The following is a 22,955-nucleotide window of genomic DNA, read 5'->3' on the forward strand; positions in this document are numbered from 1 at the left end:
CAGTATCGACTTAACGATTTAAGGAGGGAATCATTCAACCGCCAATGGCAGGAGCCAAGAGAGGAAGGGGAAGAAGAGAAAGAGAGAATAGGGCAGTGGTCAGACCAGGAGATATGTTCAAGAGAGGAGGCAGAAAGCATGCGTACCATAGGGAGGTTGCCAAAAAAGTAGTCAATGCGCGTATGTAGTTTGTGGGGATGAGAAGAAAAGCTAAAAGAACGGTCCGTCGGATGATCCACTACAAATCGTACAATAAAGAGGCCCGTATAACCTGTCGAAAAATGGAAGCCAAGTGCAATTGGGCGGGGGTAGGAGGAGTAGCACAGAGGGCATGGCGATCCAAAGAAGGAGAAAAGATAAGGTTAAAGTCTCTCCCCAACAACCAGGCAGAGGAGGGGTATTTGTGGAGCCTAGCCAGGACCCTGTGTAAAAACTGGATTTGAGAGGTGTTAGGGACATAAATGTTACAAAGCAAGAGCGGAACCCCACCCAAAATCCCCTCCACCACCACATAACACCCCTGGGGATCCAGAAAGGACGAAGAGACTTGTAGTGGGCAGGACCTAGATTCCAGGATGGCAACCCCAGCCGTTTTCCTATCAGAGACAGCAGAATAGGTTTGTGGAAAGAGATGGTGGAGAAATTGAAAGAATCCAGAATGGTCAAAGTGTGTCTCCTGTAGAAAAACTATGTCAGCATGTAGAGCAACCAACTCCCTTTGCAGCAAACACCTCTTAGAGGGGGGAGTTCAGCCCCTTAACATTCAAGGAAACACACTTGACCATGATGGATAGCAAAGGAAAGGTAAAGCGCCTATGAAGAAACATACTCACTCAGAGGTCCAGAGGAGTCCCTGCAGGGCGAAGAAACAGCAACCCCAGAGCTCGGATTCCAGGGGAGAGGATCCAGAAAAAGCAACCTAAAGTGAGAAAAGAACAAGAAAGCAGAGGGAAAAACGGGAAACACAGGGGAACACAAACGGACACCAAACCGACAGGACGACAAAAAACAAACAATACAGTACAAATGAAAGAACCATTGACCAAAAAGCCAATGCGGAGGTCAAGACCACCAGGGTGGACCTTGAACCAAGGCATGGGCGGTTCATTGCTATGACCTCGAGAGGGGACATGGAAGTTCACCAGCAAAGAACAACCAACAAAAAGGGGATAGGCACGCAACTCCGAGGCCACAGCAATTGATCACAAGAGTAAAAATAAACTTATGGGGACCAAAGAAAGCAACATCACATTAACAATAATAGTGTGCAAGAACAAAATGCAATCAGCAGGGGGAAGAAGTCACATTGCTGTCAGGAGACTTCCAAACAAAGAGCAATAGAGCAAGAACATCGTGACTCGTCGGCACCTCAAGGGGGGGCTCGGGAGGGGGCCTCCGAGACATGAGAAGAGGATTTTCTCTGGGACCCAGTCCGATGAGACTGGACCAGCTGCCACACAGGCGGCAAAGGAGGGGGTGGAGGCGTCAAGTCCCAGTCCATCAGCTGTGGCACTGGTAACTCCAGGGTAGAGCAGAAGGCCTGAAGATCAGAGTAGGAATGCAAAACAGCAGAGCAGCTATCTCTATGGGCATGCAGAGCAAACGGGAAGTTCCATCGGTAGGGCACATTGTGGGAGCGGAGGGCCGCCAAAAGGGGTTGGAGCATCCATCTCTTCCTGAGGGTAAGCCAAGATAAGTTCTGATAGTTGAATAGGTGCCCAATCGAAGTCAAAATGTCACAGAGACCTAGCTTTGGCCATGATAGCCTCCCTGACTTGAAAGTCGTGCACACAGCAGATGACATCCCGCGGAGCCTCCACTGTAGACTTGGGGCGTAGCGCCCGATGAGCCTTATCCAGTTTTATCTTGTGAGAGGAGGGCTTCCCAAGGATAAGGTTGAAGATAGCCTCCAGGGTGATGAAGAGGTCTTCCTCACTGGTAGCCTCCGGTAATCCACGTAGCCTGATATTATTACGCCTCCCCCTGTTGTCCAAATCCTCCACATGGACATGTAGGTCACCGAGAAAGTCAGTTTGAGAGGCAATTATAGACTGTAGCTGAGCGATATATGCCCTGGTTGTATCATCAGCATCCTCCAAGCCCTCCATCCGGTCAGAAACATGCTGAAGGTCCTGGCGCATGGACGCAATGTCTGCCGGGCAGGTTTCCTTAACTTCGGCAATGAGGGACCGGAAGTCCTCCTTAGTTGCGACTTGGAATAGCAGCTGGCTCAAGTCTGGCAGGGCGGAATAGGACATGGAGAGACCGGAGCAGGGAATTTCAGAATCTGAGAGAGCGTCCCAGGATATTGGAGCGGCTCCAGGTTGAGCAGGCGTCCCAGGCCCAGGATGAAGGTGGGGCGGTCCCTGGGGGGGACAGGCGAGGGGTACCAGAGGACATCACAAAGCCCTGTCTGAGCCATTGTGGCTGGGGTGAGCAGGAAGTAGAGAAGCGAGTATCCAGAGGGGGCAGGGTGGTGGAGGGAAGGGGCTCTGAAGGGGGAGAGATATGCCCGTCCTGAGTGAGAGGCCCAGAGGAGTGCAGCCCAGTTCCCAAGGCAGGGGAGCTCTGTGAGGGGGAGGCTGAGCAGTGGCTGAGCTCTGTGAGGGGGAGGCTGAGTAGAGTAGCTGCTGGAGACAGTAAGCCTGAGTGGGGAGATGGCAGGCCCCTCACTAGTGAGGACCAGGATGGAGCGTCAGGTCCCCGAGGAGGAGAGATCGGAGAGGAGGTCACCTGCGGGGGCAGCAGAGCCTGCAGACAGCCCCCAGCTGTAGCAGCTGGAGAGTCAGAGGGTTCACTTACCGCCGGGTCTTGTTGCAGGAGAGCAGAAGGGAAAACAGTCAGCACGGCAGTGGAAGATGGAGGTTCCAGGAGCTGCGCAGCTTCGCTGTGCATGGACGGCTGGGTCCGAGGTCCAGAGGAAGCCGGAAAAGCGGAGGCAGACAGCAGCAGAGGGGATGAGGTCCCGGATATCCCCGGCAGCAGCAGGGAGCAAGCTGGAGGGACCCCTGTGAGCTGTGATTTACGGCCTTCAGAATGGGAGCGCAGGCCCTGCGCAGGTCCTAAAATTGCGGGCAGAGAGGAGGGCTCCGGGGTCAGGGGCAGCTGTAGGTAGCGGAGAATGCCTCCAGGAGCCTCAGAAAGGGATCAGGCAGCAGCAGGAGTGGTTCTCGCCCGTCGGGAGTTCCTCCCCATAGATAAGCAAGGTCACCAGCCAGGTAAAAAGCTAATATAGCAGCCAACAGAGCAGGAGCGTCCTCAGAGTGCGGCCATTCCAGTTGGTGCCAAGCCACGCCCCCCAGAAAGTCCTTTTTTAAAGGTGGCACACAAGGCCTCATCATTCCAAGCAAGTTCAGAGGCAAGTGTGCGGAACTGAACCGCGTAGTTGCCAATGGAGTTACCGTGGCACAGGTTCAGGAAAGCCGTCTCGACAGAGGAGGTTCGCGCGGGTTCTTCAAATGCATTGCAGAATTCTGCATGGAAGGCCAACAGGTTCAAAGAGACCGGATCTCTATGATCCCAAAGAGGAGTAGTCCAGGCTAAAGCTTTTCCAGATAGTAGGAACAGGTGGCTGCTGCTGTTTGCTGTTGCTGTTGCTGAGCGGCAAGAAGCTGTGGCACCATGGCTTAGTGTTGATTCATTTGTTGTGCCTGACGGGCTAACTGCTGTGACTGCTGAGCCACGACGGTGGAAAGATCCGAGACATCTGGCAAAGGCACCTCAGCTGGATCCATGGCCGGATCTTACGGTTAGGGTCATGGCAGGCAGTGGATCCTCTGGGTCTGTGTGGATGATGACATGAGCCGTGCCAGGGAGCAGAGTCTAAGGTGCTGCTGGTTTTCACCAGAGCCCGCCGCAAACCGGGATGGTCTTGCTGCGGCAGGCGGCACCCAGGTCGCTACCCCTGGCACGACTCGTCCACACAGGTTGCTGGGATGAAGTGTGGTACAGGAGAATAAGACAAGACGTGGTCAGGATAGCTGTAGGTAAGGGCAGGTGGCACAGGTGCAGGGTCATGTAACGGAACAAGGATCAGGTACACGGATATCAGAAACACAGTATGCTTTCTCTAGGGCACAAGGTAACAAAGATCCAGCAGGGAACAAAGGGAGGAGCAGATACTTAAAGACAGGGAGCAGGTGTAGACACTTAATCAATTGAGTACTTGGTCCTTTAAATGTAAGATCTTGGGCGCCCACGCGCCCTAGGAGACGTAGGCACAGGAAAACCAGGGAGGGGAGTGGCGGGCTGGTATTCGCATGCGTATCCCAACCCCGACGGCAGCAGGGACATGACAAGAGAGCGCTCACGGCCACGGCCTGGCCGGAGCGCAGATGTTACACACTACAAATAAATATATTAATGATAGCTTTATTAAATAATCAATAGTACGATAAAATTACATTAAAAACACAGACCAGAGAGTGAGATAATTAATGAAAAGAGATATAAAGGTAAACTGATGTAGCAACTCCAGATGACTACAATACTGCCAATAAGGCATATTTATAATAGCAATTGGGATCCAGAGTCATCTGGTGTTGCTGTTTTATATACCTTATTTTACTCTCAATAAATTTCTAAACTAAATTAAAGCAAGCAATGGTTTTGCCCCGAGTAAAACATTTCTGAAACTTTCACTGTTTATGTTAAATTCTTACTATATGTTGCTTTGTTAGTAGGTAGACAGTTTTGCAACATTTGACAGGAGACAAGTTTGACTGAACAACAGGGCCTCCTTGTAATGTATCTTATGTTTTTTTCCATAATAGGATACCATGGAAATCCACTTGGTATACAGTAGTTGTATCACATTAGAGTTTCATGTATCTCAGTCCTTTAAAACATGTGCAGTGGGTTGCTGCTCTGTATATAGCTGCTTGAAAGTAGTTGTAAAAAGACAGCCTGATTTTCCATTAAATTAGTTTCTGTATACAGTGCATATAAAAAGTCCACACACACATTCAAAATGCCAGGTTTGTGTGATGTTAATACATTGAGACAAAGATAATTAATGTCAGAACTTTTTTCACCTTAAACACCTTGAGGACACAAGACAGTTTTGGCCCTGAGGATGCAGCTAATCTTCTGACCCCTATAACTTTCTTATTTTTTCATATATTGGAATGTATTTTTTGTACCTTGATCTGTAGTCTTTATTGGTATCATTTTTGCTTTGATGGGAATTTTTGATCACTTTTTTTTCTAATATATGATGTGACCAAAAATCCAAAATTAGATTTTAATAATACGGGCAATTCAGCATGTGGTGATACTAAATATGTTGTTTGTTTGTTTGTTTTTTGTAAAATGAGAGAAGAAGGGTGATTTTATTTTTATAAGAGTAGGAGCTTTCATATAATTTTAAAAACTTTTTTTATTTTATTTACAAATTTTAACTTCACCAGGACCAAGGGCGTACCTGTATGCCCTGGTCCCGTTAACAGGGTTTAAAACGTTCTCGTGAGCGGAGAACAGGTTAAACCCGGTGGGTCTCGGTTGCAACGGGCAGCCAGGACTCACGGCTAATGATGGGCACCGCCGATCAGGCCAATGCCCGGCATTAACCCTTTAGACGCCACAATCAAAGTGGATCGCAGCATCTAAAATGCAGGGTTAACGGTGCTGGTAGCTCAGTGACACTGATCAATGCTATGCTATGGCATGGCATTGATCAGTATATTCCCTATTAAAAGTTTTAAAATTATTAAAAGTTTTAATTACCCCCCTTTTCCCATTTTTTAAATAAAATAATGTAATAACTAAGTAATATGCAGAAATATAAGAAAGTTATAGGGGTCAGAAGAGGACAATTTTAAACATACCAATTTTGTTAGTTAGGATTTTTTTATAGTAAAATAAAACCTACATAAATTGGGTATCCTTGTAACCATATGGACCTACAGAATAAATATCAGGTGTCATTTTTACCAAAAATTGTAGAAACGGAAGCCCCCAAAAGTTACAAAATGGTGTTTTGTTTTGTTTTCTATAATTTCACCCCACAAATATATATTTTTTGGTTGTGCTGTAGATTTTGTTATTAAATGATTGATGTCATTACAAAGTATAATGGGTAGCACAAAAAACAAACCCTTATATGGGTCTGTAGGTGCAAAATAGAAAGCGGTATGATTTTTAGAAGAAGAGGAGGAAAAAATGAAAGCGCAAAAACAAAAACTGGCCTGGTCCTTAAGGTGAAAATGGGCTTGGTCCTTAACCCCTTAAGGACTCAGGGTTTTTCAGTTTTTGCACTTTCGTTTTTTCCACCCAAAAATCCATATTATGGCCTACTTTGCAGTGACATTAGTCATTTTACCCACAGTAAAAAAATTCACGGTGAAACGAAAAAAAAAAATAATTGTGCAACAAAATCGAAGAAAAAACGCCATTTTGTAACTTTTGGGGGCTTCCGTTTCTACGCAGTGCATATTTAGGTAAAAATGACACCTTATCATTATTCTGTAGGTCCATATGGTTAAAATGATACCCTACTTATATAGGTTTGATTTTGTCGGACTTCTGGAAAAAATCATAACTACATGCAGGAAAATGTATACGTTTAAAAATGTCATCTTCTGACCCCTATAACTTTTAAATTTTTCCACGTACAGGGCAGTATGGGGACTAATTTTTTGCGCCGTGATCTGAAGTTTTTATCAATTTGACTTTTGTTTTTATCTGACTTTTTGATCACTTTTTATTCATTTTTTAATGGTATAAAAAGTGACCAAAAACACACTTTTTTGTACTTTGGAATTTTTTTGCGCGTACGCCATTGACCGTGCAGTTTAATTAATGATATATTTTTATAGTTCGGACATTTACGCATGCAGGGATACCACATATGTTTATTTTTATTTACACTGTTTTATTTTTTTATGGGAAAAGGGGGGTGATTCAAACTTTTATTAGGGAAGGGGTTAAATGACCTTTATTAACACTTTTTTAGGGACCTATAACACTGCACACACTGATCTCTCATGCTGATCACTGGCGTGTATTCACACGTCTGTGATCAGCGTTATCGGCGCTTGACTGCTCCTGCCTGGATAGTTTCACTTTCGCTTTAGAAGCGGCGGTCAGCTTTGACCGCCGCTTCTAAAGGGTTAATAACGCACATTGCCGCGATCGGCGATGTGTGGTATTAGTCGCAGTGCGACCCCGCTTCATATCGCGGGAGCCGGTGCAGGATGTAAAAATACGTCCTGCGTCGTTAAAGGGGTACTCCAGTGAAAAACTTTATTTTTTTTTTTTTTTTGATCAACTGGTGCCAGAAAGTTAAACAGATTTGTAAATTACTTCTATTAAAAAATCTTAATCCTTCCTGTACTTATTAGCTGCTGAATACTACAGTGGAAATTATTTTCCGTTTGAAACACAGAGCTGTCTGCTGACATCTCTGTCCATTTTAGGAACTGTCCAGAGTAAAAGGAAATCCACATAGCAAACATATGCTGTTCTGGACAGTTCCTAAAATGGACAGAGATGTCAGCAGAGAGCACTGTGCTCGTGATGTCAGCAGACAGCTCTGTGTTTCAAAAAGAAAAGAATGTCTGCTGTAGTGTTCAGCAGCTAATAAGTACAAGAAGGATTAAGATTTTTTAATAGAAGTCATTTACAAATCTGTTTAACTTTCTGGCACCAGTTGATAAAAGTTTTTCACCGGAGTACCCCTTTAAGGGGTTAAAGGGGTACTCCGCTGCTAGACATGCTAGACATCTCATCCCCCATTTAAAGGATAGGGGATAAGATGTCTGATCATGGGGATTCCACTGCTGGTGAGCTCCCACAGCACTAGGCATTCTAAAGAAATACCGGGTACCTGCAGCAGTGGTCATGACATCATGGCCACGCCCCCTCCATTCATGTCTATAGACATGAATGGAGGGGACGTGGTGTGATCTCATGAGGGTCCGTGGCTGGGTTGTCACAATCACAGCCTCCCGTTCTGAACATTCTGAACAAATTGTTCAGATCGCTTAAGCACCGGAGTACCCTTTAAAGGGGAGCTCCGGTGGAAACAAGTAGAAAACAAATGTTTTCAAATCAACTGGTGCCTGAAAGTTAAACAGATTTGTAAATTACTTCTATTAAAAAATCTTAATCCTTCCACTACTTATTAGCTGCTGTATAAAACAGAGAAGTTTGTGAATTTATTTTCTGTCTGACCACAGTGCTCTCTGCTGACACCTCTGTCCATGCCAGGAACTATCCAGATTAGAATCATATCCCCATAGAAAACCTCTCCTGCTCTGGACAGTTCCTGACACAGACAGAGGTGTCAGCAGAGAGCACTGTGGTCAGGCTGGAAAGAACTTCACAAATTTCTCTGTAGTATATATGTAGTATATAGCAGCTGATAAGTAATAGAAGGGTTAATATTTTTAAATAGAAGTGATTTACAAATCTGTTTAACTTTCTTGCACCAGTTGATTTGAAACATTTTTTTTTTGCCACCGGAGTTCTCCTTTAAGTCCCCATAAGGGACTTTGAAATGCAATCATTATATTGCATGCCTATTGCATAGCATTTCACAATGTGATCAGCCCTCCACTGATGCAGCCAGTTGAACCGGCAGCTGGATGCAGGTAAGGGGACCCTCTGCCGCCATTTTAGCTCATCGGATTCTTGCAATCACATTGCTGGAGTACAATGAGCACCCTGAGGAAACAGGCATGTTTTATTTATACCCTTAGATGACGCGATCGGCATTGATCATGGCGTCTAAAGGGTTAATGATGGGGAGCAGCGGAATCACTGCTGTCCATCCTTAGCAGTGAGAGTCTTGCTACTGAATGCTCAAAGGCATACATTTACTCCCTGGTGCGTAAAGTCATCTAGGGGCTAATGTGACCTATAACGTGAACAATTCCATTGCAAAACAAACTGAAATATTATAGGGGTAAAGAAAAAACTAAATAACACATAATTCTGGTTAAATATGTGTTTAAATATACCCTTAAACTAATACTTTGAAGCACCTTTGGATTTTATTACAACAATTTGTGATTATTTAGAGTCACTTTAAATGATGGCAGGTGTGTAATGACTTCTATTTACCGTAACATAAGTTTGAATGTGATTGGTTAATTCTGAACACAGCCACATCCCAGTTATAAGAGAGTTTGCACACTTATGCAACCAGATTTTAGTGTGTTATATACATACACAAATTTCCTTCTGAAAGATTTCAGTTTGTTTTGCAATTGAATGGTTCAGGTTATAAGTCACATTAAAGGTAGAACAAGTTCTGACATGATTTATGTTTGTTTCATTCTTTAACATCACGGAAACCTGACATTTTAATAGAAGTGTGTAGACTTTTTATATCCACTGTATTTCCTCCATTGTGATAGTGTACAATCTGTTCTTGACTCCCAACCTTATTCCTACCAGAGAGGTGAGCAAATCCACTGCTATGGACAATTCTGAGATCTGGGTCAATATATATATTATATGTGGAAGGCAGCTACAGGCACCACCCAGTACAAATCTACAGTACTACAGACTTATTTCCCATCAGAGTATGAAGTGGATAAAGCTCAGGGAAGAATGTTGGGGCTGTCTATACACCTATTAATAAACTAGAGAGAAAGAAATTAATACTCTAGTGTATTGTAGTGGATTGGTAATGTGGAGCCTTTCCTTTTCCTTTTGTTAATTTTGATTCCAATGTACAGGGTGGGCCATTTATATGTATGCACCTTAATAACATGGGGATGGTTGGTGATATTAACTTCCTATTTGTGGCACATTAGTATATGTGAGGGGGGAAACTTTTCAAGATGGGTGGTGACCATGGCGGCCATTTTGAAGTCGGCCATTTTGAATCCAACTTTTGTTTTTTCAATAGGAAGAGGGTCATGTGACACATCAAACTTTCACAAGAAAAACAATGATGTGCTTGGTTTTAACGTAACTTTATTATTTCATGAGTTATTTACAAGTTTCTGACCACTTATAAAATGTGTTCCTTGTGCTGCCCATTGTGTTGGATTGTCAATGCAACCCTCTTCTCCCACTCCTCACACACTGATAGCAACTTCGCAGGAGAAATTCTAGCACAGGCTTCCAGTATCCGTAGTTTCAGGTGCTGCACATCTCGTATCTTCACAGCATAGACAGTTGCCTTCAGATGACCCCAAAGATAAAAGTCTAAGGGGGTCAGATCGGGAGACCTTGGGGGCCATTCAACTGGCCTACGATGACCAATCCACTTGATGTGTTTCCCTCTTTATGCACTGAAGCTGGCACGTTCCCTGAGTTTTTCCAGCAAGATGGTGCACCACCACATTATGGGTGTCAGGTCCGAGCATTCCTAGATGAACAGTTTCCTGGAAAGTGGATTGGTTGTCATGGGCCAGTTGAATGGCCCCCAAGGTCTCCCGATCTGACTCCCTTAGACTTTTATCTTTGGGGTCATCTGAAGGCAATTGTCTATGATATGAAGATATGAGATGTGCAGCACCTGAAACTACGGATACTGGAAGCCTGTGCTAGCATTTCTCCTGCGGTGTTGCTATCAGTGTGTGAGGAGTGGGAGAAGAGGGTTGCATTGACAATCCAACACAATGGGCAGCACATTGAACACATTTTATAAGTGGTCAGAAACTTGTAAATAACTCATGAAATTCCCAATAAGTTTGATGTGTCACATGACCCTCTTCCTATTGAAAAAACAAAAGTTGGATTCAAAATGACTGACTTCAAAATGGCCGCCATGGTCACCACCCATCTTGAAAAGTTTCGACCCTCACATATACTAATGTGCCACAAACAGGAAGTTAATATCACCAACCATTCCCATTTTATTAAGGTGTATCCATATAAATGGCCCACCCTTTAGTTTCTAGTTATTCTTGGTTTTTCTGCAGAAATATGTACCCTAATATACTAAGTACACTACACTACAAAGTCCATATGTGGGAAACCCTGTAGCTCTTCTTTCTTTCCTGTATATAAAGCCACATATATAGACCCATATATAGACCAGCCTGAATGGCATTATCAATAACTTGTGACCAGTAACTCTTAAATGATTTCTTCCAAGGGAGCTACGATTAAACGTCATGAAATCACAGGTGACATCATAGTTGCCAGAGTAATCCATGGTGGCCTTGCAGATAGAAGTGGTAAGATGCATATATTTCCATTATAAACATAACTGACATAATAAGAATGACCACTATTGTATTTTAAAGTGTTCATTAAAGCATTGATCTTGTTCCTTTCTTCCATCATAGGTCTGCTGTATGCTGGGGACAAGCTGGTGGAAGTAAATGGGATTCCTGTGGATGGACTGGAGCCTGAACAAGTTATACAAATACTGGTATTTATTTTATATGATATAAAATATATATGTGTATAGTTCCAATATTTTGTCTGAAAAATAAAGATATACAAGTGAACTGTCATGTAGACACAAAGCATTTTCATAATACAAAATGACATTCCAGAGTAAATGTCTCTATTTATTTTCCTTAGTCTTAATCCCTGGTGTGTTCTACAAATTGTTCCTGTCACATGGTCTTTTTCTCTTCTATTTCATCTGTGTTCTCTTCTCTTTCCTTTACTTATTTTCTCTTTTCTCTCACAACTCTCCATCTCTTCCCTCTGTCAATCCCTCTCTTCCCTTTCCTCTTCTTTTATCTCACTCCACTTTTCTTTCCCTTCTTTCTCTTTCCTTTCATATCTCTACATCTCTTCCCTCTGTCAACCCATTTCTTTCCTTTCCTCTCTGTACTTTTCCCTTAACCTTCTCATCTTTTTCTCTCGCACCTCTCCATCTCCTCCCTCTGCCAACACCACTCTTTCCTCTTCTATTTTTTTCTCTCATGTCTTTCCTCTTTTCTCTTCTATCCTGTTGCCTCTTCCTCTTTTTATGACCGCCCTTTCTTCCTTTTGCCTCTTTCCAGTCTCTCTCTCTATCTCTCTTTCTCTGTCTCTCTCTCTCTCTCTCTCTTTCTCTCTCTCTCTCTCTCTCTCTCTCTCTCTCTCTCTCTCTCTCTCTCTCTCTCTCGCTCTCGCTCTCGCTCTCCCTCCCTCCCTCCTTTTCCATCTCCACTTTCCTGTCTCTCTTCTTTTTCTCATTCTTCTTACTTATTTATTTTATCCCTATTTATACCACTTTTCTATTTGTTCTCTTTATATTTGCCTCTTTTTCCCTATTACTTCCTTCTTCCTTTATTTCTTAAATTTTCTCCCTCTTTCTCTTCTTCTCTTTCCCTTGTTCCCCTCCTCTTCTCTTGACCCTTTAAGTTCCCGCTCTTTCTAATATTTTCCCTCCCATCCTCTTATTTTTCTGGCTCCATTTTCTCTATTTCTCTTTAGTATTATTCTCATCTCTATTTAATCTACAGGTTCATTCTGATGGAACAATCATATTTAAACTCATACCCATTGGTGATCGTACAGTCAGCAGTCACACAATGGTAAGTATAACCTATATTTTAATTAAACTCTGCCTATTATGTTACTTTGTTTTCAATATATCCTCCTTATGTCAATGGCTTTATGCAGTTAAATTACAAGACAGCAGATAGGATCTTCACTGCAAAAGTATAATTTATTTATGCCAACATCTTGTGCATATAAAACAGGTGATCTTTTGGCCTTTCGCAAGCCTAGAGGGCTGATTCCATCAATGCCATAGACTTGGAGTCGAGTGTGAGGGTGCATGCTTGACCACCAATATATTTAGACACCTACTAACCACGACCTTGTGACTGGGGAAACAGGCAATAAAGTCCCTCTGCGAGTTTATTGGGGTCTCAGTGATTGAACCCCACCAATCCAGCATTTATCACCTATACAGTGGGTAGGTGATAAATGCTTCATGATTGAATACTTATTTAATGCTTTCAAGACTGTGTTTAATTATACTTGACTTCTAAAAACCATAATCATTTATGGTTTTCCATCTACAGAGTCATTTGTAGCAACACATTTTCTTTTAATATAAAGTGTAAGGTGAACCTTAAAAAAAATATATATTTGTGGCATGGAACTAAAGTTAAAAAAAAGTTATTTTGCTAATTTCTTGGGGGTGGTAGTGAGGGTAGAAGTAAAGGGAGGCATTATATAGTAGCAATAAGGCTAGTTGGGATAAAAAGAACCCAGGTAGAAATGTAGTGGCAGAATGGTTGAATGAGAGGGGGTCAGTGGGGAGAATGAAGGGGGACAAATAGGCAGAGACCAAAGGGAGGGCACCTATATACACAAGGAATCAGGAATTTTCTAGGGTGTGGTAACAGGAAAGGTGCATATAGTACAATGATAGGGCTAACTAGAATGAAGAAGGGGAATAGTATGGACTTAAGTAAGAGTGGTAGAAGATGTAAGAGAAGCAAATGGAGGGCAGCTGACCAGGCAGAGTAATAAGAAGCAGGTCCGGCTCTGCCTATAGGAAAAATGGGCAGCCGCCTAGAGTGCCTTCTTGATGGGGTTGCCGCTCTGCATGCCACAAGAAAGTTAGACAAACAGCATCCAAACTACTCATTCAGCCAGAAGCATGCGGAGGAGGTTTGTTACAGTGTGTCACCCCAGTAGTAATCTAATTACATGAGGGAGGGGCCTTTTACAGTGTGTCACCCCAGTAGTAAGGTGGAGTGTGTCAAAGGGCGAGCCGATGGGCAGCGTTAAGGGGGCGGCAAAATTAACTTTTGCTTAGGGTGGCGAAAAACCTTGCTCCAGCCAAGGAGTAGTTAGAAGGGACAAGGAGTGGACCATGTAAAGGGGGGGGGGGGGGCAGTGAAAATAAATAAAATGACAAAAGGAAAAAGCGAGATAAAAAAGAAAGAGATAACAATATGTGGAGAAAGAATCAGGGGAATAAGAAGGAATAGAAGTGAGGAAAAAGCAATGATGTAGTAGATGGAAATGGCAACTACATGAAGGAAAGGGCAACTAAGAGGAAGACACATGAAAATAAGTTAAGTAGGGAAGGAGGGAGAGTTATACCCAGAGCATAGAAGTCATCCCCCTGGAGATTAACATGTCTGTGGAGAGAAATGCTATATCAGGTTTAAAAATACTTAATATGCAATACTATGAAACACTATTAACAACAAATGTTAGTGTTTTTGTACACTAACTGGTACACCTTGTTAGTACCAAGTTGGGCAACTTTATATACCCATTTGTGATTCGCAATATATATAGCCCTGTTATATGGGATGAAAGGCTAACCACGTTGCCATTGCCATGCATAATAGGGCCATAGGTCAGCTGCCAAACAAGCAGACTCTGATCATGTCGTTTTGACCTGTTAAAATATCTTTGCCTCTTTTGAACTCTTTTATTGGGCTCAAATGACCACTTACTCTGGATGAGAGTTCCATAGTATCACTGCGTCTACAGTATTTTCCTTTTTAATACATAATCCCAGCCTGGATTTCTGGATATCTTGCTGTATTTCCCTTGGCATTTAATTTTCCTCCCTAAATACAGTGGACAAGAATACATAATCCCAGCCTAGATTTCTGGATATCTTGCTGTATTTCCCTTGGCATTTAATTTTCCTCCCTAAATACAGTGGACAAGAATGTTTTTAATATACCGTATTTATCAGGGTATACCACGCACCGGCCTATAACACGCACCCTCATTTTACCAAGGATATTTGGGTAAAAAAAGTTTTTTACCCAAATATCCTTGGTAAAATGAGGGTGCGTGTGTGTGCATGTGTATACCCCGATACACTGTTTCTGACCCCGCAGAAGCCACCAGGAAAGGCAGGGGAGAGAGGCCGTCGCTGCCGCTTCTCTCCCCCTGCCTTTCCTGGGGTCTAGAGCCCTGCTGCTGCCACTTCTTTCCCCCTGGCTATCGGCACCGCTGCCCCATTGCCTCCCCCATCCCCGGTTTTATAATTACCTGTTGCCGGGGTCGGGTCCGCACTGCTTCTGGCTCCGGTGTGGCGTCTCCTGTGTCGTTGCTATGCACTGCGAGGCGCAATGACAAGTGATGTCTTCAACGCGACATAACTGCATAGCGCAGCGCATAGCAATGACGCAGGAGACGCCACACTGGAGCCAGAAGGAGCGCGGACCCGACCCCGGCAACAGGTAATTATAAAACCAGGGTAGGGGAGGCGATGGGGCAGCGGCGCAGATAGCCAGGGGGAGTGAAGCGGCGCCGATAGCCAGGGGGAGAGAAGCGGTGGCAGCAGGGCTCTAGACCCCATGAAAGGCAGGGGGAGAGAAGCGGGCAGCGACGGCCTCTCTCCCCCTGCCTATCCTGGGGGCTTCTGCGGGGTCAGAAAACCGGGGATGGGGGAGGCAATGGGGCAGCGGCGCCGGCAGTCTCTGGACCCCAGGATAGGCAGGGGCAGAGAATTGGGCAGCGAAGGCAGGTCTCTGGACCTGCAAAAGCCGCTGCAGTTCATTGATTTAAAACGCCCGCTTTAAATCATTGAACTGCAGCGGCTTATCGGCGTATAACACGTAGATAGACTTTAGGCTAAAAAATTTAGCCTAAAAAATGCGTGTTACACACTGATAAATACGGTATCCACTTTTTCCTCATCACTCTCTATAATTGCTCCCTCATTACTTTTGAAAACGCCAACTTTTTCTTTTTCTGTTAACATTGTTTTTTTTGCGGGACAAGTTGAACGATTCAATAGCGTCAATGGTACTTTCTTTTCTGTTTTTAGGAGATAGACAAACAAAATACAGCAATTCTGGCATAGTATTTTTGTTTTAACAGCGTTCCCCATGTAGAATAAATAATGGGATAATTAATTTTATATATATAAAGATGTATTTTGTAAACAAAAAAAATAGTATTGTGGTCATTGAAGTGTAGATTTATAAAATAAAAAAATTCTCATAACAGGCACATTTCAATGACATTTTTTCCTTTACAAAATACATTTTAACTGGTGCTGAATCCTGTGTGCTTAATCTTGGTTTTCGTTCTTTTATAGCTCCCTATTTCCCTTGTTTATGTTGCTCACACTGCATGCAGTTCACTGAGGAGGAGGGGGAGATCCCTTGCTTGCCCAAACATGTGGGAACTTCCTCTCTCATTTCTCAGAGCTGACAATTAGCTCCTGTGTGCACTGCGGCTCTGTAAAATGCCCCTGACTCACAGAGCCGGCTGATTGACAAGCCTGAAGTATGCACAGAGCCCTGCTTGTCCCGCCCACACTTCCTGTATTTTGTCTGCTGCTGGCCAAGACACACAGGCAGTAGCTGCAGAAACAAGAAGGTGTTCTACACTGTGTTCTGGACCCCTAATGGTAAGAAGTATAGAGCACTTTTTCACACACAAAAAAAAAATGTTTGCATACATATAATGTAATTATCTTCATTTTATAAAATGTTTTTTTAAATGAGTGTCCAGTAAAACGTTATCAGCTAATGTTTTTTGAGTTCACTATTCAGACAATCTTGTCCCTTTGTACTCCCCTCACTGTCTTTATAGTGGGGCTCTACTGTAATGCATATTCTGTTCCATCTAATAACAGACCATACTGTATCATAAAAGAAGCCACATGCCCAATAACCATGTCCTGTAACATACAAAGTGCACCTAGAAAATGTTTTCAAATGTTGGTAACTATGCTCTGTCTCTCACTATCTGCTGATCTCTTCCACTCCAGTATAGTGCACCAACAGCCTACACATTGACTGAAGCCACATCTGTTTTTCTAAAGTACATTGCTACCCGTGCTGTCCGTCATATATGTAAGATTTTTTTAGGTCCCGTTGTGTAGCACCGTTTCTGGCTTTCCAGGTCTCCTCACTCAGACCTCAGACCACCGTTTTGTTTCATGGCAAAATGTAACCAAAGAAAATGATTTTTTACCCACATTCAAGCACTCTTACTTTGTGCCTGTTATGAGATTTATAAAAAATAAAAAAGTCTAATCAGTGGCGTTGCTAGGGTTGGTGTCACCCTGTGCGGTAGAAAATGGTGTCACCCCCATACCTACCCCCTCCCCCCCAGTAAGTTTTTAGCCTGTTGTGACAGACACCACTGTTGTAGCGCATTGTGAGAAATTCCAGTATAATAATCAGATATACCAGTTGCTACAGAACAGGAAAGTGTTAAAGAAGTTTTCACAAATTTAAATATACAGATCCCAGAATTACTTAAAGGGGTACTCCACTGGAAAACATTTTCTTTTATATCAACTGGTGCCAGAAAGTTAAACAGATTTTTAAATTACATGTATTTAAAATCTTAATCCTTAGAGTACTTATAAGCTGGTGTATGCTCCACACAAAGTTGTGTAGTTCTTTCCAGTCTGACCACAGTGCTATTTGCTGACACCTCTATCAATGTCAAGAACTGTCCAGAGCAGGATAGGTTTGCAATGGGGATTTGCTCCTACTATGGAGAGTTCTTGACATGGACAGAGGTGTCAGCACAGAGCACTGTGGTCAGACAGAAAATAAATTAAAAAAGAAAATAACTTCCTGTGAATCGCTTATACAGCAGCTAATAAGTACTGGAAGGATTAAGATTTTTAAATAGACGTAATTTACAAATCTGTTTAACTTTGTAGCACCAGTTGATTAAAAAAAAAATGTTTTCCAGTAGAGTACCCCTTTGAGCAGTGGTGAGGTTATGCTGGGAGTTGTAGTTTCACTGACCATAACTGTAGAACTGACAAGTGACTACAGCTCTGATAGGACATAGAGAGGAGAATGTGCAATGACATCAGTGACTACAGGTGACATCTTCTCTATAGTCTTTCCTTATCTAATTCAGATGGTACATACCACCAGGACTTGTTCCAGCTAAAACTTATCTCTGCAGAATGTGACGCCCAGACGTCTCCTCACTATGTCAGCGCATTCTCATCCTCTATATGAAAACAAGTATTATTATAAACCTGCCAGACACTGTATCCTCTAAATATAATACTACTATACACTATACTCTTTGATTATAAACCTTCCATACACCATACCCATTAGGTAGCACAGATTCCCCACATTTGGTAGCAGTTTCCCCACATTAGGTAGCATAGATTCCCCACATTTGGTAGCACAGTTTCCCCACATAAGGTAGCATAGACTCCCCACATTTGGTAGCATAGACTATGCACATTTGGTAGTAGTTTCCCCACATTAGGCCGCAGGTTCCCCACAATGGGTCAAAGTCTCCCCACATTAGATCGCTGGTTCAATCCCCCCCCCCCCCACACACACACACACACAAAACCACATACAACACAGAGAGACACAAACACAAACACACACACAGTCAGAGAGACACACACTCACAGACAGACACACACACAGAGTCACACACAGACAGAGATAGAGACAGACAGAGAGACAGACACACACACACTCACCCATCCAGCGCAGCGATCCTTCTCTCCGGGCGCCCTGCGAGTGACGTAACTGACGTCCTCCTGCGTGGCCATGCGGTGTGACGTAAGGCCGGCGCAGACGTGAGAGTGGAGGCCGGGCACAGTGGTGATGATGACGGGCCCAAAGTGCAGGTAAAGGCCGGGGGGGGTGCTGACGGACGGCGCACCGCACACACAGCGCAGGTGAAAGCCGCGGGGGGTGTGTGTGCTGATGGACGGGCGCACCGCACACACAGTGCAGGTGAAGCCGGGGGGGGGGTGCTGACGGACGGGAGGCTGGTCGGGCACAGATGGGGGGTGTTGGTGTAGCTGGGGAGGGGGGGTGCTGCGGAGGGTCTTGGTGTCACCCCATTAGGTTGGTGTCGCCTGCACCCCCCGCACCCGGGTCGCAACGCCACTGAGTCTAACAAAGTCTGTTGGCAGACATCAAGCAGGCCATACTTTAGGCCATGTATACTTTTTTTTTAACTACTTAAGAACACTGGACAAAAATGTATGTCCTGGTGTGCTGTACATTTACATTCTGTACATGAAGCGAGCACAGGAGCTGCTCTCAGCAGCCAGGGACCTGCCTGTAATGGCGGACATCAGAGATCGTGCCGATGCCCGCTATTAACCCTTCAGAAGCCACATGCGTTAATGTCCAAACTCTTAAAATATAATGTCAGTGAACAGCAGAAACGTAAAAAAAAGAAAAACTCTGCAATTGCTGCTTTTTGGTCATATCACATCCCAGAAAAAGGAAATAAAAAGGATTCAAAAAGTCACATATATCACAAAAGTGGTACCGATACTACAGTGGTAACGATACTACAGATCACAGCTCAAAAAATTAGCCCTCATCCATCCCTTATATTGAAAAATTGAAAAGTTATAGGGGTCAGAATAGAGCCATTTTTAACCTAATAATTTTGTTAAAAGAAAGTTTGATTTTTTTTTTTTTTTTTTTTATAGTAGTACAATCATAGAAAAGCATGTAACCATGAGTATTATTTAAATTGTATTGACCCACAGCATAAAGAGAACATGTCAGTTTTACTGTTAAGTGCACTGTGTAAAAACAAAACCCTCCACAATTTGCAATATTTTTTTGTTGCGCCATACATTTTAGAGTAAAATGTCTTAGGGCCGGAGTACCTCTTTAATACTATCAAGCAAGGAATGCACTTTTCCATAGTAGATGTAACAGCATTGTATGTAATATTCACTTGATGGCATCTACTTGTCTAATTTAGTTTGTTTATTATCTTCTTTTGTCTGAAAAAGCTGTTTGTCAGAGCAATGGCAGATTACTGGCCTCAGCAGGATCCCGTCATACCTTGTGCAGACGCTGGCCTGCCTTTTAAAAGAGGAGAAATCCTTCAAATAGTTGACCAGAGTGACTCTATGTGGTGGCAAGCAAGAAAAGCTTCAGATCTCAGCGGGTGCGCCGGCCTAATCCCATCCAACCACTTACTTAAGAGGTACAGTTATTGTAACACTGTTAACAGATCCTTCAAGCTTTTGATTCCTACTACATGAGCCATTTAGTGTAAGTTTATTCCTTTTTATGTATTTAGGAAACAACGGGAATTCTGGTGGTCTCAGCCATTCATGTCTCACTCTTGTCTTAAAGCATCCCAGTGTAAGTATCTGCCAGTGACAATATACAGTGGGGAAAAAAGTATTTAGTCAGCCACCAATTGTGCAAGTTCTCCCACAAAAACATGAGAGAGCCTGTAATATTCCTCATAGGTATACCTCATCTATGAGAGACAGAATGGGGGGAAAGAATACAGGAAATCACATTGTAGGATTTCTAATGAATTCATTGGTAAATTCATCTGTAAAATAAGTATTTGATCACCTACAAACAAGCAAGATTTCTGTCTCTCACAGACCTGTAACTTCTTCTTTAAGAGTCTCCTCTATCCTCCACTCGTTACCTGTATTAATGGCATCTGATTGAACTTGTTATCAGTATAAAAGACACCTGTCCACAACCTCAAACAGTCACACTCCAAACTCCACTATGGCCAAGACCAAAGAGCTGTCAAAGGACACCAGAAACAAAATTGTAGACCTGCACCAGGCTGGGAAGACTGAATCTGCAATAGGCAAGTAGCTTGGTGTGAAGAAATCAAGAGCAATTATTAGAAAATGGAAGACATACAAGATGACTGATAATCTCCCTTGATCTGGGGCTCCACACAAGATCTCACCCTGTGGTGTCAAAATGATCACAAGAACGGTGAGGAAAAAATCCCAGAACCGCATTGGGGGTCCTAGTGAATTACCTGTAGAGAGCTGGGACCAAAGTAACAAAGGCTACCATCAGTAACACACTACGCCACCAGGGTCTCAAATCATGCAGTGCCATATGTGTCCCCCTGTTTAAGCCAGTACATGTCCGGGCCCATCTGAAGTTTGCTAGAGAGCATGTGGATGATCCAGAAGAAGATTGGGAGAATGTCATATGGTCAGATGAAACCAAAGTAGAACTTTTTGGTAAAAACTCAACTTGTCTTGTTTGGAGGAGAAAAAATGCTGAGTTGCATCCAAAGAACATAAAACCTACTGTAAAGCATGGGGTGGAAACATCATGCTTTGGGGCTGTTTTTCTGCTAAGGGACCAGGGCTACTGATCTGTGTAAAGGAAAAAATGAATGGGGTAAACTCCCCAATACAGGTCGTCTGTCTAACCCAGGAAGAAGTACAGTGCCTCCTACAAAAAATCAAAGTAGGCAAATCGCCAGGTCCGGATGGCATTTTCCCCCATGTTCTAAAGGAATTAAGTAATGTAATAGACAGACCCACTATTTTTTATATTCAGGGACTCTATAGTAACAGGGACTGTTCCCCAGGAATGGTGCATGGCAAATGTGGTGCCAATATTTAAAAAGGGGACAAAAGGTGACCCAGGGAATTATAGACCTGTTAGTTTAACCTCTGTTGAATGTAAATTGTTTGAGGGTTTTCTAAGAGATGCTATTTTGGATAAAAATAGATGTATGACTCCATATCAGCATGGCTTAATGAGGGATCGGTCCTGTCAAACCAACCTGATCAGCTTTTATGAGGAGGTGAGCGCCAGACTGGACCATGGCGAATCGCTGGATTTCGTATATCTGGATTTTTCCAAAATATTTGATATGGTGCCACATAAACGGTTGGTGCATAAAATGAGAATGATTGGGCTGGGGGAGAATGTGTGTAAGTGGGTAAGTAACTGGCTCAGTGATAGGAAACAGAGGGTGGTTATTAATGGTACTTATTCTGGTTGGGTGACTGTAACTAGTGGGGTACCACAGGGGTCAGTCTTTGGTCCTGTTCTACTTAATATATTCATTAATGACCTTGTAGAGGGGTTGAATATTAAAGTAGCAATCTTTGCAGATGATACTAAACTCTGTAAAGCGGTAAACACAATAGAGGACAGTTCACTGTTACAAATGAATCTGGATAGGTTGGAGGTTTGGGCTGGAAAGTGGCAGATGAGGTACAACACTGATAAATGTAAGGTAATGCACATGGGGAGGAGAAATCCGGGCTGGCATTATGTATTAAATGGGAGCACACTTGGGACGACTGACGTGGAAAAGGACTTGGGAGTCTTAGTTAACAGTAAATTTAGCTGTAGTGACCAGTGTCGGGCAGCTGCTGCCAAGGCAAATAAAATCATGGGGTGAATCAATAGAGACAGAGATGCCCACAACAAGGAAATAATTCTACCGCTGTACAAATCACTAGTCAGACCACACATAGAATACTGTGTACAGTACTGGGCACCAGTGTACAAGAAAGATATAGTGTTGCTGGAGAGGGTTCAAAGACGGGCAACCAGAGTAATACGGGGAATGGGAGGATTACAGTACCCAGAAAGATTATCAGAATTAGGGTTATTTAGTTTAGAAAAAAAATGAAGGCTTAGGGGCGACCTAATAACTATGTATAAATATATCAGGGGACCGTACAGAGATCTCTCCCATGATCTATTCATACCCAGGACTGTATCTATAACAAGGGGGCATCATCTACATCTAGAGGAAAGAAGGTTTCTACACCAGCACAGACAGGGGTTCTTTACTGTAAGAGCAGTGAGACTGTGGAATTCTCTCCTGGGGGAGGTGGTCATGGTGAACTCTGTAAAATAATTGAAAAGGGGTCTGGATGCATTTATGGAGAGAAAGAACATTGCTGGTTATGTATATTAGATTTATAGGGACAGAACATTGATCCAGGGATTTATTCTGACTGCCATATTTGGATTCGGAAAGGAATTTTTACCTCTAGTATGAGGGTTTTTTGCCTTCCTCTCGATCAACTCAGTAGGGACTCATTATTGTTATAGGTTGAACTTGATGGACTCTGTTCTTTTTTCAACCTTATGAACTATGTTACTATGTTACTATGTATTGTGAGATTTTGAGTGAAAACCTCCTTCCATCAGCAAGTGCATTGAAGATGAAACGTGGATGGGTCTTTGAGCATCACAATGATCCCAAACACACTGCCGGGCAACTAGGAGTGGCTTCGTAAGAAGCATTTCAAGGTCCTGGAGTGGCCTAGCCATTCTCCAGATCTCAACCCTATAGAAAACCTTTGGAGGGAGTTTGAAAGTCTGTGTTGCCCAGCGACAGCCCCA

General features: G+C 43.3%; 1 protein-coding gene across 3 annotated transcripts in view; it reads left to right on the forward strand.

Moving 5' to 3' along the window:
- MPP4 (MAGUK p55 scaffold protein 4) overlaps positions 1-22,955 on the forward strand; it is a 97,368-nt gene that overhangs the window by 40,619 nt on the left and 33,794 nt on the right. For all 3 annotated transcript variants that reach the window (XM_056535054.1, XM_056535055.1, XM_056535056.1), the window contains exons 8-12: positions 11,054-11,135; positions 11,247-11,332; positions 12,363-12,434; positions 19,598-19,794; positions 19,891-19,955. In XM_056535054.1, coding sequence (XP_056391029.1) covers positions 11,054-11,135; positions 11,247-11,332; positions 12,363-12,434; positions 19,598-19,794; positions 19,891-19,955 — 502 coding nt within the window. The remainder of the gene's footprint in view (positions 1-11,053; positions 11,136-11,246; positions 11,333-12,362; positions 12,435-19,597; positions 19,795-19,890; positions 19,956-22,955) is intronic.

Source organism: Hyla sarda, chromosome 8 (genome assembly GCF_029499605.1).
Source record: "Hyla sarda isolate aHylSar1 chromosome 8, aHylSar1.hap1, whole genome shotgun sequence".
Classification (NCBI taxonomy): domain Eukaryota; kingdom Metazoa; phylum Chordata; class Amphibia; order Anura; family Hylidae; genus Hyla; species Hyla sarda.